Source organism: Poecilia latipinna, unplaced genomic scaffold (genome assembly GCF_001443285.1).
Source record: "Poecilia latipinna isolate Pla-1442-1.1 unplaced genomic scaffold, P_latipinna-1.0 Scaffold134, whole genome shotgun sequence".
Taxonomy (NCBI): Eukaryota; Metazoa; Chordata; class Actinopteri; order Cyprinodontiformes; family Poeciliidae; genus Poecilia; species Poecilia latipinna.
The window spans coordinates 126506-141965 of record NW_015112750.1 but is presented as its reverse complement, the minus strand read 5'-3'; the positions used below and the strand labels follow the sequence as shown (position 1 = coordinate 141965).

Below are 15460 nucleotides of genomic sequence, written 5' to 3'. Positions count from 1 at the left end.
TCAAAGATATTAAAATAGAAAAACGTACAAAATTAAGAAAATTAGATAAATTTGTTTTGTGTTACAGCTAATTTAGAAGCAAAAAATAATAATAATTCAGATAATTGAAGCAATAAGGGGAAAAAAAACGTGTTTCTGATTGTTGTGTTATTTATCTCTAGTATTAAACTCGGACTTCCTGTTGAACCTGAGCGGACGGAGCCGGTGTGGTGAATGGTGAGCTCCCATACCTTATCAGAGCCACCAGACGGGACGTGCATGCTGCGCTCCGATCCGCTCCGGTCCCCGCATGCAGCCTGATGCTGCAGCAGCTGCTGCCGCCTGGCTTATCTGCGCTGCTGCTGCTGATGCTGCAGCACGTCCAGCTCTGGATCTCAGCATGGAAACGTGAAGGAACGCCGGAACCTGCTGCTCGACAGGGAGCAGCCCGGAAGAACCCGGGTAAACACTGCAGGTGTTTATCTGATTTATCGCCGCCGTTCAGTCGCGCCTGCAGCAGGATTTTACCGCTGATTGCGTTTCTTAACTCACCTGACGCGGTGATTTCTGCGTAATTCTCGATGTGAGCGCAGCGCACAGGTGGAGGAGCGCCCATCCAAAGTTTACTGGTGTTTTTCCTGGGAGGAGGGGATGGGAGAGACGCTGATTGGAGGTGAATTAATTCTGGATGGATGCTGCTTTCAGACCGAGCTGCGCCTGCAGGCGGGGGACGCATGAGCGGCGCTCAGCGGCTCGTTTCGGTCGGGAAAAGTTTGTGGTGGAGGATGGAGGCGGCTCTCCGGATTTGGTTTCTTGGCGCACACTTTGCGCAGTGATGCGCTGCCGCACGTGGGTTTCTTAAGGCTCAGACGGCGCGTGCATGGATCTGTAATCCAGTTTGTTAATGGAGGATGTTCCCAAACTGTGGAGCCCTGCTCAGGCTGGAGGGGAGAGCAGCGCACACCCAGATCCATCCCGTAACCACAACAGTTTCACTTAACCAGGTAAGTTCACCTTCATCTCCATAGAAACTGTTGCAAAAGTAACACAAGTATGAAGCTTACACTCTTAATTGGCGGGATTAAGGTTAACCACACTAATATATATATTTAAGCTCACACTAACATGGTCAAAATAAAAATAAAAAATTAAGTAACTAAATAAGAAATAAACCTATAAACATATATAGAAATATTTAAACACGATTAAAAAATAAACAAAAATATAGGATGTCATTTTTTTTAATTATTTTTATCGTAATAACTGATCCAAGGGTCTCTTTAATTTTTTTGTTCTATATCTATTACATTAATTTCTTCTCAGTTTCTATATTTATTTTTGCCTCTAGATTTGTTTGAATGTTGATTAATTTTTTAAAACTATTGTCATTGGTTTAATTTCTGCTCTTTGGTTTTCCCTTTACACCATTTCTCTACATCAATATGAAAAATAAGCATTATTTAATGTGTTTTGAAATTTTACACAAAGTTCCTTTGTATCTGCTGTGAAGAATGGAGCTCCAGCTTTTAAAAACAAATTAATTTTTCCATGTCATCAAATGAAGTTTGTTTATCTGGGTAAATTTACTTGGATAAACTTGACTATTTGTGACCAAGTTGGATCAGCTGATTGTTTTTCAGTCATAAATGAAAAGAAGGTGTGTCTCTTTGCATTAACTTGTAAATTAGTAACTGAAAACCTGATTAATGTTTCAGTTTTTCTTTTTCTTTCAGTATCCAACAAAAATCCCAAAATGCTGAGCTGCGGATAGAGACCTGCCTCCCTGTTCCTCCCCTCCTCTTATCACTTTTCCTTGTTACTCATCTTTGTCTTTTCCCTTCCTCTTCCCCCAACTCACCACCTCCTCCTCCATAACTCTGTAACTCCTCCGTTCATCCCTCTCTTCCTCCCTCCCTCCCCCAACCCGAGACCTCCTCCTCCTCCTTCATCCCGCAGCACACATGCAGGCCAAGAAGCGGTACCTGCTTGTGTCTGTGGTGGCCGGTCTACTCTTCCTCATCTACCTGTGGGGTCTGCAGATTGGGGAGTTCCAGCAGCAGCCGTACCATTATCCCCAGATTCACCAGTACCACCAGCAGGACTACCAGTACTACTACCAGAGGAAAGACGTCTACCAGCCGCGGCCGCTGCCCCAGAGACTCCCGTCCAGACCGGCGCGACGCTGGCCGGAGCTGACCGAGCCGCTGGACCCGTACCTGGAGGGAGGAGAGCAAGAGGTGGGGGAGAGGTTTGGCCCTAATATCGGAAATCAAAGACTAAAACGAGGCAGATTAAAAATAACCTGCTAAACATTAGCTGCATTTTCATTACAAATGTCAATATTCCGCTAATGTTGAAAAACAAAAGAAAAATAAATAAATAAAAGTTCGGAAATGCGGTTTTTAAGAAGCGCAATTAAAATCACACGTGAATAGTTTGTTTACTTGTTTACGTGATAAGTCACTAAAAATATGCAGCAATGTCATCCTCCAACTACTTCCTGTCGTCTTCTTCGTGGTTTGCACCAGTGACAACAGCCATTGTTGGTCATGTGACTCCTATGACGCAAAAAAGTGTTTTTATTGCAGTTTTGAGAAATAAACAACAATAAATAAATAAATAAATAAATAAATAAATAAATAAATACGCCATATTCTAGCGCCAAGACTTAAAAAAAAAATAAGATATCGGAGTATTTTTCCAAATTGCCATGTTTCCAATAAGTAAATTCATTCCACCTGCCAATCATTCGAGGGGCAACTGACCAATCAGCGGTCGCGTTTTGTCCCGAAGTACACGCCCCTTATCTGGAGGAACTGAACTTCCGTTAGCATTACCCGCTTTGCTAACACGCTGCGGTCAGAGATTTGGAGGAAAATAGTTGGAAATTCTGGTCAAACATAATCAGTGGGGTAACCTAGAGTCCCGACTTCCGTTATCCAGAACGTTCAGAGAGAGGAAAGCAATTTTTTAAATTTCCAAAACCCAAACTGAGTCTGGAATATCGCAAGAAACGGATCATAGCCTGCAGCTGACGTCATGTCCGGTGGCATGAACCTGGCAACTACCACACGTTCAAGGTATTTGGTAGTAAGCATCCTGTTTTTTTTTCATAACGACACTTATTGATAGTAAAATCAAAGATCAATAAGTGAAGGTATTTATCTTGAGTATATTCCAATGTTAGCTCTATGGCAGCATGAAAACAGACTCCAGTAACTATGGTATTTACATTTAAGCACTTTTTTATGCTAATGTTTATTTTTAGGCATTTTCCTCAAGGACATTTTCACAAGCTGCTGTGATTTAAGTCATAACTCACCTGTTTTGTACGTGAAAAATGCGTCAGACGCAGCTTCTCTCTCACATCCAATGAGACTTTGTGCTCCTCATCCTTCCTCTGGCGTAGAAAGGCTTGGGTTTTGACCTTTATCTCTCCGGTGTTTCCCGCAAATCTGATGTAAAACTCATTGGAGAATTTGTTTGCTTTTGCCTCAGTGTCGGCTGATAAGAGAAAAATGACTCAGAAAATGTCTGGTGTAACACATTCAGTTCCACTACCTCTGTCATTATAACATTGTTTGTTTGTCGGAGGTTTGCGCTACATCCTCATGGTGGAATCACAATGAGATTTTAATCCAAAGTTGCATTAACATTTGCTTTAAAAGTTGTATTAATAATGTCAACTTTGCATCAGTCAGTAATTGACATTTCGTTGCCAATTTCACTGTCATGTCTTTGTGGAATGACAATAAAATAAGTTTAAGTCCAAATAATGACACTTTTAATGAGAAGTTGCTTAAAAGCGTCACCTTTGCAGTAAAAGTGTCTTTATTTACTAAATAACACTTTATGACAACAGTCACAAACATTAATGAAGACTCCTTCATGTTCATGTCAGTCTATAAACACTTTAAATCAGCTACTAACTGCACCAAAGAGCTGTACAGTATTCATAAAACCATTGATGATTTTCATCCTTTCACCCCTTTAAGCAAAGTGTGATTGTATTGTGAGCTGTATGGATGTTCTGATCTACTGTTGTAGTATTTTTTAATGTATTTGTCCTTTTGGGATAATAAATTGAGTTTGATCTAGACTGTGTTTTCCTTGCAGGAGGACAGCCCTCAGCTGCACCACCAGCACACCTCGCCCCATGAACGACGGGCGATCCGGGACAACATCTACAAGAACAAGCGCTGCCGCATGGAAACCTGTTTTGACTTTTCACGCTGCCAGTCGGGTTTCGGGGTTTACATCTACCCCCCGCAGAGAGGCGACGAGATCTCAGAGACCTACCAGAAGATCCTGTCGTCCATTCGAGAGTCTCGGTTCCACACGGCGGACCCCTCCCGGGCCTGCCTCTTCGTTCTGGCCGTGGACACGCTGGACAGGGACCAGCTGTCGGCTCAGTACGTCCAGAACGTCAGGGCCCGCATCCACAGCCTGCCGACCTGGAACGACGGCCGGAACCACCTCATATTCAACCTGTACTCCGGCACTTGGCCGGACTACACGGAGGATCTGGGATTCGAAGTGGGCCAGTCCATGCTGGCCAAGGCCAGCGCCGACGTGGCCAACTTCAGGCCGAACTTTGACATCTCCATCCCGCTGTTCTCCAAAGTTCACCCTCTGAAAGGAGGGTCAGCCGGTTATCTGGCACTGAGCGACGCCTCGCCCTCCAGGAAGTACCAGCTGGTTTTTAAAGGGAAGCGCTACCTGACCGGCATTGGCTCAGAGACGAGAAACGCGCTCTATCACATCCACAATGGGGAAGATATTATCCTGCTGACCACATGCAAACATGGCAAAGACTGGGAGAAACACAAAGACTCCCGCTGCGACAGAGACAACGAAGACTACTCAAAGTAAGGATAACTTTATTAACCTCTTCTCCTCCTTTTGCGATTCCTTCATACCAAACATCCGAGCTCTTGAGTGGTGCTGTCACTCTGATTGGTTTTCACTGCTTTATTCTTCTCATTTTGAGATTTGATTCTTCATCGTCTGAAACAGAGAAAACCAAGCTGTACTTTAGCTGCTGTAGCTGTTTGTATGGAAGAAGATTATGGCCACTACAAAAAAAAAGAATGCTGACTTTAATATCAGAATTTAAACATCTTTCTTAGAATTTTGACATTTGGTCTCAGAATTTTGACATTAATTTCAGAGTTTTGACAATTTGTCTCAAAATGTTGACATTTTGTCTCAGAATTCTGACATTAATTTCAGAATTCTGACATTTTCTCAGAGATCTTCTGAAATAAAGTCAAAATTACGTTTTTCTTTTTCAGTTATCCTAATCGTCTTCTGTCGTTTTGTCATCACTGTTGCCTAATAGTGTAGATGCAGTGAATTTTGCATCTTTACACCTAAAATTCAGTGTTATTGTCTTTGTGCTGGTAAAAGCTGTGGATCTATATACGTTTTCTGAGTTGTGAACTCTTCCTTCAGAGAGTTTGGGATGGCTGCTGTTTGTGAAGCTTTGCTGAGAGAAAGCGGGCGGCTGTTTTCATGCAGAGCGCTGGAAGTCGTCATGGGAGTTGAGTTTTATTGTTGCTGTGCCTCTCTGAGACAAAATGCAACACAGATATACAAGCGTTTGTGCTGTTTTCTGTAAAGTGTTTGCGTGTATTTGACGGATATGAAGCAGCAGGAGAGTGGAAGCGAATCCTGAAAGACGGAAAGCTTTGTTGGTTTCTCTCAACCAGCTGCTGAGTTAGTTGAGAGGAAAAACATGCCAGGTTCAGAAGAGAGGTTTGGTTTGCAAACTTCCAGCTGCAGCTAAAAAGGCCAGAAGAGGCAAAACTGCTGGAGGTAAAGCTGCTTTCCTCTGGTTTCCACTCTAGATGTTTGTCCGCCAGTCTTCACATGACTATTTTGACTTAAAGAAAAAAAATCTGTCTGGTTGCAGAAACTTGAGGGAAGCAAACAGTTTCTACTTGTGTTTTTTTTTTTTATTTAAATATTGATATTGTGCTTTTATCCATTTTATGTGTTTGGATTCCATTCAGATAAATGGTTGATATGATGGAATATTAGAACCATGCTAATAAAAGAGAATAAAGTCAATATTGCCAGAATAAAGTAAGGTCTATTCTTGAAATATTACGACTTCTCATTTTTATGACTTCTTGTATTATTTCGACATTATTTTCATACGATTTCTTGAAATGTTATTATGACTTTATTCTCGCATTGACTTTTTTTCTCGTTATCACGGCTTTACATTTGCATTATTTTAACTTTATTCTCATAATTTTATGATTATTCTTGAAATTTCGTAACTCTATTCTCATTATTACGACTTTATTCTCATATTATTACCACATTTGTGTTGTTTCGACTTTATTCTCCTAACAATACAGCTCTATTCTGATAATCTTATTATTTTTTTCTCAGTCTGGCCCTAATACTCCATCGTAGGTCGTAGATCAGTGGTTCTACTTTTTCAAAGTTGCCACATAAAGTCAGTCTGTCCGTCTGGCTCTATGTTTCTCTTTCTCTTTCCCAGTTTTTGTTTGATGAGGTTTTAATACCAGATGGGTAAAATGCTGTTTGTATCAAACTTTGCACCTGGTTCTGCAGCAGAAACTTTCTGTGCGGCTCGTCTTCGCCGCGTGACTCGTGGTGATGCAGGACGGGGCTCCAACTCCACTTCTGTCTTATTTGTCCCTGTCTGCATACATGGTGTCAGCAGTTGGTCTGTAGGCACCGTTTATTTCTAACTTAATGTGTTGCCGTACGAAGCCAACACAGCAAAATGAAAAATCTGCGTGTCCCGCTGCTAATGGACTGCAGTGTGTTCTGGGAAGTGCAGTGACGGTAATCGCAGCTACACAGTTACGTTTTGTCTCTGAACAATGACTTCCTCAACATGCTGAGCAGCAGCGTCTCTGCAGAGGAGGCTAAACTCTCCTAAACAACGATTTCAGAAGAAGAAGAAACAAGAAAAACGTCAGGATGATGTTTGATAAACTTATTCCATCTGGACATTAAATCAGCTGCATAAACAGACATTATGTTGTTCTTTTAGTGCATGAAAAAGGATTTTAATGACCAACAAAACAATTTATGTACTGGAGAAAAAATATAAATGTGGAAATTCTTGCTTTAAAACATCACATTATAGGAGCATTAATGATTCATTGTCTACTATCTGCTGAATAAAACAAGATAATAAAAGATGAATGGATAGAAAAGTGCTTAAGAGGCTGCACTATGAATTAAGCAGTCTATTAATTATTTGTCTTCAGTCTAATATTAAATACCATCAGTTTCAACCTGTAGCTCATTTCTGTCTGAACTAGATATGGACCAACCAAAGTTTTTATTTTATTTCAAATCTCAATTCCTAATTTGATCTAATTGTGAATTAATAATTAAAACATTAAAGTATAGTTTCTAACCTTCCTGCTGTGCAGTTAGATTTACAAACTGGGATCAGGGGTGACGTCACACTGTGTGAGAGAGAAGTTGCTGAAAAACTGGAGGTGCATCTGATATCATCTCTATCAGTTCTGACATTTAAAAACAATGTTTCTGATCCTTAAGAGCAGATCTATTCAGTCTAGTTCTATATTTTGTGCTCTGAGTGACATCATGCTTTATTATTTATTTTACTTTATATTTAGAATTCCTTATTGCACTTTCTGAGCCATATGGTTTGTTGCAGTTTATTTTTTTGCATGTCTTCAGGTAGTTAACCTAGTTTCACTTTCTTTATTATTTATTTTACATTGGCTGTTATTCTCCTAACTGAACAAATTAAAACTGTGTGAAGCTATTGAGATATTTAAATGTGCTGCATTGGTGCAGAGTTACCAAATACATTTGTAATTTGTAATAGCGAATGATTCGAGTAAATTATATTTTATTATTTAGCGCATCGTGTTCCGGCTGGGTGATTATTGATGTTGCGCAGCGCTCTCACTTCCGCCTATGAGTTGTTGCTAAGTGCTGCCAATACTGTCCAATTTTTAAGTTCGGTCTGGGGGATTTTACTTATTGATGATAATGTCCAGGTTTTTGTCGCTTTTCGGGGGATCATCCTTCATTTTTCTGGCGTGATGCCTGGAGTACGGAGCTCACCTGTCAAGTTTTGGGTTTGAGAATACGGGACGTTTTTAGCCGGGCGCGTTGTGGAGGAACATGGTGAGAGTTCATCTATGACCGAAGATGAAACTAAACTAAAAACTGATTTATAGACATTTTTTTTATAGACAAGTGTTGTTGTGAGCTTCCTGCTTTATTATTAAATTGAATATAATTTAATATTTTTATATGAGGTTAACTTAAAAGGTAAGCTGTTATTGTTACAGGTAAATTTTCTAAACTACAGAGAAGTAAAATTTAGAGAAGCTCAAACATGAAAAATTGGGCCGATGTCGATATCCGGTATTAATACTCCTGTTGTCGTAGAATTTAACAATATTTTACTTTATAAAATGTTTTATCCGATTACTGGAATAATCGTAAAAATAATCAACAGAATACTCAATTACTAAAACAATTGTTTACAGGAGCCCTAGTCTGTGTTTTAAGAACAGAAATGTTTTAATTCAGCTGTTTTTCAGTATCGGATCGGTCGATACTAAACCTCAGATATCAGATATCGGTATCAGAAGTGACCAAAATGCAAAACAAGCTTTTACTGTCCGTTCAGAAACAAAGGGAAAATAATGGCTGAGTTGGCTCAAAAAAAGTTTATTTGCGTTTTAGTTTTTAGGTGTGAGTGTTTGCTTTGTTTCTCTGTAAATATTTGTAATCCCATTTCTCACACACGTTCAGACGGAAATCCAGTGACTGTGAGGAGTCAGAATGAATAAGTTAATGGAGTCCATCACTGGCGACAGAAAAACTGCTACTTCCCCTCATAACATGTGAAAGCAAAACATTTAAACACTCTTAATGTAAAATAAGTAGAATCAAGATTATCTTAAAAAATCTATTTGTGTTCAAATAAATAACAAAACCTGTAATATTTCTGTTAGTTCTCTGTTTTACAGTGCTCTGGGTTGGTATTTATCCGTTTTTAGAAACATTTTAGTCCACGTTCTGTCACGGGGCGCACCGTAAACGAAAACATCCCGCTCAGAATATTTGCATGAGACAAACATGTTGGACTTTTTTCTTTCTGCAAAACAAACTCTGCTGCGCTCTCTTTGAATCGCCGGGTTGCTGCAGACGGATCCTTCCCGCTTGTTTGCTTTCTGTTTTACACGCCGGTCTTCGACACAAACATCAGCCTCGGCTTTCGGGGGGCTGCGCCAGGGGATCCTGCACAGCGAAGCTCCCTGATGAGAACTGAAACCGACGGGGATCTTGGAGCCTCGGGGCGGTCGATAATTGCCCTCCAATTGAATTAAGCTGTGAATGAAGGGGATAGATATGGATCTGGCCTCCCTCTGAGCTGCGCTGGCTCGGATTCAAGCTGTTTAACTGTACGTAGATAACAGTCGGCTTAGCCAATTAGAGCTTTGCCGTGCAGAACTGTTCCTCCAAAGACAGTTTAATATCCCAGCCTGTGAACTCGACTCGGGAAGCAGCAGAAGAATGTTTTATTCAAATCACTCGCACGACTTTCATGTTGATACTCGTAGTAAAAATGGAGATTAGCTTCCTTACTCCTATTTAAAGTAATTCTAGTTTCTTTTACAGTATTTACAAATGCAAACGTGGCCTTAAATACTGCAAACCAAAGTATGCTGGTGCATAATACTTTAAAATGGAGTAAATTGATCGTATCTCTGACGACATATTAGAGCCATTCGAGATGGAGGGAAAAAAAATATTGCCCAGAAATATAAGAAGATTTTTTTCAAATTAGCTTGAAAAAAATCAAAAGTTTTAAGATTAGTCTCAGAAATTTTGTAGAAAATCTCAGAAATGGAAAAAAAAACAAAAACAAAAAAAAACTGAAACATTTGCTGGAAAAATTAGAAATATTGAGATTAGTGTCAAAAATTTCCTAGAAAAAAACTCTGAAATTTCTGAGCTTGGAAAGTTGCAAATTTGAAGAAAAAGAAAGAAAGAAATTTTTAGACTAATCTCAGAAATTTTCTAGAAAAAAAACAAAACCTTCTCAGTTTGGAAAGTTGCAAATTTGCTAAAAAAACCCCCTCAAAAAATATCTTTAAAAATATACATAAAAAACATGCTAATGGCAGAGAAACGACTTATTGTTCTTGGAAAACCGTTTAATCGCTGTCGTACATCCTTGGTTTTTTTTTGTGGATAAAAACAAATATTGTAAATATCAGAATAAATCTTTAAGGTCCAAATTTGACTAAGTTACAAATTAAAGAAAGAATAATACCAAATGCTGAATACAGAAACGTTAATAAGACATGCTTTGCACTGACGTCTGTAAAACATGGAGCAGGTATAAAAGTAGTAGTAGTTTCTAATGTTTGAAAAATGATGATGGACAGACATTTCACACCCAGTGATCACACGCCACTCCATTATTCAGCAAAAGTGCCTCCATCACTAATTGTTTCATAAAAAGCGAGTGTAGATGCTAAATGAATTAGTTATAACGCACTCGCTCTGTTCGGTGGGTTTAATTTGATGCATAAAAACAAGCACAGCTGTTGTCACATCTGCGAATGTTTGGCAGCTGCAGGATCCAATATGTATGACGGGAGAAAAGTGCCTGGCTGCGTTAACGTAAATGTCAGCGCTGGTCATGCGGGCCGCCGCCGCCGCTGATGAAAAGCAACTGAAGTTATTTCTTTTTCTGCTAAACCAAATCAGAAGTCGCTCCCGCTTTCCTTTCACTCTCTCCGTCGTCCTCCTCTCACCTTTATTGCCCTCTTTCTTTTCCACCACAGTTCTCTCCGTTATCTGAATCCTCCGCCTCTCCAGTCCCGACTCAAACCAAACACAGGAAAAGTTTCATTTTTTCTTCTTCTGCTTTGCTGCTTGAGTGCATCTTTGATGGAAGTGATGATGAGCAGCACTGGGATGAATAATAACATTTTGCCAGGAAGTGGGAACAAGACAGAATCTGGACTTTGGGGAAACTTTGTGTGCCACTGCAAAACAAAATGAAAAAATCAAACTGAACCTGCCTGTTCTGGAAAAGAGACTTGAGGAAAAACATAATAATATAATAATATTCCTTCTGAGTTTCATAGTTAGTTGCATTTACTTGAGTAACTTTTTTATGTACTTTTATAATTACTTTTTATTTGAGTAATTTTATGATGATGTATTGCTCCTCCTCAGTGAAATGTCTAGATCCCCACTGTGAGTAACTTCACTGAATGAAGAGCAAAATTATTTTAACAAAAAAAAAAAAAAAACCCACCAGAAACAAACTTCCTGTTGTTTCTAGTTTTATATTCAACAGCTTTCTTTTGCCTGATTCTGCACATGAATTTTTATTTTCGTTTTGGTCCTTAAGTTACCAAAAGTTCCACATAACTTCATGTTTTTGTCTGCCTGATGATTTTTAAATATTAAATTATTTTTTGATCAGGGCTGCACAGTGGCGCAGTTGGTAGAGCTGTTGCCTTGCAGCAAGAAGGTTCTGGGTTCGATTCCCGGCCCGGCCTTTCTGCATGGAGTTTGCATGTTCTCCCTGTCCCACTAAGGGACAAAGCTGTTTTGATCAGTTCTTACCTTTTTTACCAAATACTTTTGTACTCTTGAGTAATTTCTTGGACAGCTACTTTTTTACTCTAACTTGAGTAAAATATGCTGAAGTTTCTGAGTGTTTGCTCGTTTTTCACTGGAGTTTGGTTACTTTTAACTCCTTTGTTTGTCCAATAATTGCAGTTGACAACAAAATAATAATCTGTAGCAGTCTGTGTACAAACAGTTCTGGGCAGCAATAAAAAAACATAAAACCTCCTTTTTTGGGAAAAGAGGGAAATCCAGCAAAAAAGTCCCAAACAATGCAACAATTCATCAATTGTTATTTTGTAAAACTTTGATAAAAACACTTTTTTCACATGGTCAACAACTGGCGCAAAACAAGAGGAAGAAGAAGAAGACGTGAAGTGATTGGAGGATGATTTAATGTTTTATTTCATGTTTTTAAGTTGTTCACATATGATTTTTAACTGTTTCTTACTTAATAGAGACACTTCAACGAAAATTTGTTTTTCGACATTAGCAGAATATTGACAAAGTTTTCTGTCCTTAAATATTATTTTCTACTTGTTTTCTATTTGTTTTAAAAGCCCCAGTTTGAAATGGCTTCTCGGCAGGTTCTCTGCTATAAAACTGGTTCATGCTGATCTCAGCTCTGCTGGAGGTTCCTTCCAGTAAACACGTGTAAATTTCTCTCCACTGTGGCCTCATGCTTACCCACTGAAGGTAGATTCTGTAAAATCTGTTTCCTCAAACTTTGCCCTGGACTTTTAGCATTTGAGCAAAGCGGAGCTGGACTTATCAATACGCTGAAGGTTTCCTCCAAGGCTGCTGGAGGGTAAAAGGAAGCTCTATTGATCAGCTGGACTCCGGCACCGCGGCCAATCAGCAGATGAATGGAGGCTAATGGTTCTCCTTGCTGCGTGAAACCTAAAGATAGATTGGCATTTAGTGAGACGAGGCCTTGGCATTTATTTTAGCTGACTCTATGTCACCGTTTATGGGAAAAAGAAGTTAATGTAGCGAAGGCCAAGCGGTCGCAGGGAGGATCTCACTCCAGCACGCTGAGTTCGTCCATTTGTTGCATTGATTAGATCAACTTTTCAGTCACAGCTCTGAAAATGGCAGTAAGAAATGGAAGCGTCGATGCAGTGGACGGTGATCTGCATTGAATTTGTTGCCAACATTTGCAGTTTAAACCGTTTACATCAGGGAGTCAAACTCATTTTCATTTTGGGCCAAATCAAGATCATGAATGCTCTTAAAGGGCCGGTTGTGCCAGAATGTGTTGATCTTTCAAATTATTAGTTTGTATTCTTGACAACATATCAGCAGGAGGACAAAAGGTAAAATGAACATTAAACACGTCAGTTTTACTTGATTAATCTTGAAATGTGTAAAATAATTCATGAAAATGTAATTTTGGCAATTAGATGAAGGACTTTCTGTTATTTCCAACTCCAGTGGTAAAATAAAAAATATGAGTTACGGAGGCAGATTTAAAATTTCACGTTCACAAGTTTTATTATTATGAAATAATAAAAAAAAAAAAACATTGACCTTTTATTATTAAACATTCAAAACGCTCCGTGTCAGAAACAACACGGCGTTGTCTGAAGGAAGCGCGTCATTTTCCCAGCCGTCTCACTGAAGCGTGCTTCGCTTCGCTTCGCTTCGCTTCGCTTCGCTTCGCCCCTTTTTGTTTGTAAAGAGATTCGAAGAGACAGGAGCTGAATTTCTTTTCACTTCTCATTTCTCTGCAGCGGTGTGCAGACGTTCTTACCCGGTTAGTGTGGAGTGAAAACGTTTGCGGAGCAGAAGAGGAGCTGTTGAACTGATGCTTTGAAAGATGCATTCTAGAAATCAGTCCTGCTTTGGTCTCGTGTGGAAGGAGAACGATAGAGAATTGTTTCTCTTTTGTGGATTGATAAACAAAATGTTGCCGTCTAAGACCGGGATGTCCAAAGTGTGGCCTGGGGGCCATTTGCGACCCCCTGGATGAGGGATGTGGCCTTCATTATTTTATGCATGTTTGAGAAATCCCTTGGTCTCCATGGCAACCATTCTGCTGAGCAAAACGTCTTGTGGATTTAGCGCCGCCTGCGAGGTGGAAACTTCAGCTGCAAGGAGGAGCTGCGTCTGGAAGGCGGAGCTAAGCCCACCCAGGCGTTTCGCACATTGACAAATTCGCACATTGGGTGGGCTTAGCTCCGCCTTCCAGACGCTTCGCACATTGGCAAATTACAGGATTTTTCAAACTTGCATGAAAGAATCAAGGTTTGTTTTTTTTAGCTAAATTTTTTTTTATTGCTTTTCAACGGGACAGACTTGACAAAGAACAATAATGTGACATGCCCATTCCAAAAAACAAAGAAAAACAGAAAAAACCAAAGGAGGAAAAAAATAAAATGAAAATAATTATAATAAAAAAAAAAAAAAAAAAAAATAACCTACAGAGACCAATTGAAATCTAATGTGTATATATGGACTCTTAAAAAATTAAGAGACCACTTAAACTGATCAGTTTTTCAGATTTTATTCTTTATATGTAAATGTTTGATTAAAATTACCATTGTTCTATTATTCTGTGAACTACTGACATCTCTCTGAAATTACAAGCAAAAATGTAGTATTTATTTGCAGAAAATGAGAAATGGTCAAATAAACAAGATGCAGAGCTTTCAGAGCTCAAATAATGCAAAGAGAACAAGTTGAAATTCATTTAGACTCAACAATACTAATGTTTTAACTCAGGAAGAGTTCAGAAACTAATGTTTGGTTATATACAAATATGCACATCTACATATTCAACACCTGCAGCCTCCCTCCACCATCTTGGTTTTTACTGAGGGAATAACATCATAAAATAATGTAAATATCAAAAAAGTTTATTTTTACATAGTACTTCTTTTTAGTTTTGACAAAGGTGTTGTTCCGTATAGAACCAAATAGCAAAAAACCCCTTAATATACAGATCTTTCCTCAGTCCAGCTCTAATTAGATAAATGTTAATTAAAAGCAGCAGTAAGGACCGGTATCACGCAGGCTCTGTGAAACTTTGAGGAAGCCTGGAATATCTAGCCTGGTCTGATAAATCTTGATTTCATCTGAAGCGGCAGATGGTGGGCCAGAATTTGGCACAAACAACAGGAATCCATGAAGCCAAATTGCTTTGTGTAAACAGTCCAGGCTGCTGCTGCTGGAGCCGTAAAGTGTGACGAATGTTGTCTTGACACTCTGGTGTGAGAACTCAATCAGGCTGGTGGAAACAAATATGATCTTCTGGGCACCGCAGCACAATCCCTTCAAGCCTAAAGATGCCATCAATAAACCTGCAGTGATGATTGGAAGGTATGAGACCAGCTGTGATTGTAAGGCAAATCCAACCAAAACTCTGGAGCCGGACGTTAAGGGTGACCTTTTATGCTTCACTGATCAGACAGGTCAGAAACAAAACATGATCATTACATTTTTACAGAAAATCATTCTTACATAATCAGACTTCAGGTCTGGTTTGAGCTGTTTTAGGGCATCTGTCACTTTAAATCCAAATAAGCTGCTGCTGGCCCCGGACCCCCAAACTCAACGTTTACGCTAACAAGTGAAAATGGCTGCAAACATATGCAGAAAAGCATTAGTAGAGCCTCCTGCACAACCAACAACGACACAGCAAGTCGTTTCTGGATGGTAAGTCAACAACAGAATAATTTATACGTACAGCGATAAAATCACATGAACAAACAAGCTGGAGTTCTACTTGGGTTGCTAGGTAACGGGGCTGAGCTCAGCCGGGGTTGCCAAGTAACAGGGCTCAGCTCAGCCGGGGTTGCTAGGTAACGGCGCAGTGCCTGTCGAATATGACTGAGCAACCTGTTTTCCA

At 39.6% G+C, this 15460-nt stretch overlaps 1 protein-coding gene and 1 long non-coding RNA gene across 2 annotated transcripts; both read left to right on the top strand.

The window, feature by feature from the left end:
• The first annotated feature begins 270 nt into the window (after positions 1–270).
• On the top strand, positions 271–5067 carry LOC106945212 (exostosin-1-like). The gene is made up of 3 exons (XM_015028749.1): positions 271–983; positions 1713–2216; positions 4096–5067. Exons 2-3 carry the CDS (start codon positions 1941–1943, stop codon positions 4849–4851), a joined length of 1032 nt encoding a protein of 343 aa, XP_014884235.1. The 5' UTR covers positions 271–983; positions 1713–1940; the 3' UTR covers positions 4852–5067.
• On the top strand, positions 1646–15203 carry LOC106945213 (uncharacterized). Its single transcript, XR_001424509.1, has 4 exons — positions 1646–1658; positions 7451–7454; positions 8207–8213; positions 15100–15203. It is a non-coding gene; the product is annotated as an uncharacterized LOC106945213 (long non-coding RNA).
• The last annotated feature ends 257 nt before the right edge of the window (positions 15204–15460 follow it).

Bases quoted from the DNA above. Each gene is read 5' to 3' on its own strand.
- LOC106945212 (XM_015028749.1), top strand. From the start codon at position 1,941: ATGCAGGCCAAGAAGCGGTACCTGCTTGTGTCTGTGGTGGCCGGTCTA. The intron at 2,217-4,095 runs GTGGGGGAGAGG...TTTTCCTTGCAG, and splicing joins TGGAGGGAGGAGAGCAAGAG to GAGGACAGCCCTCAGCTGCA.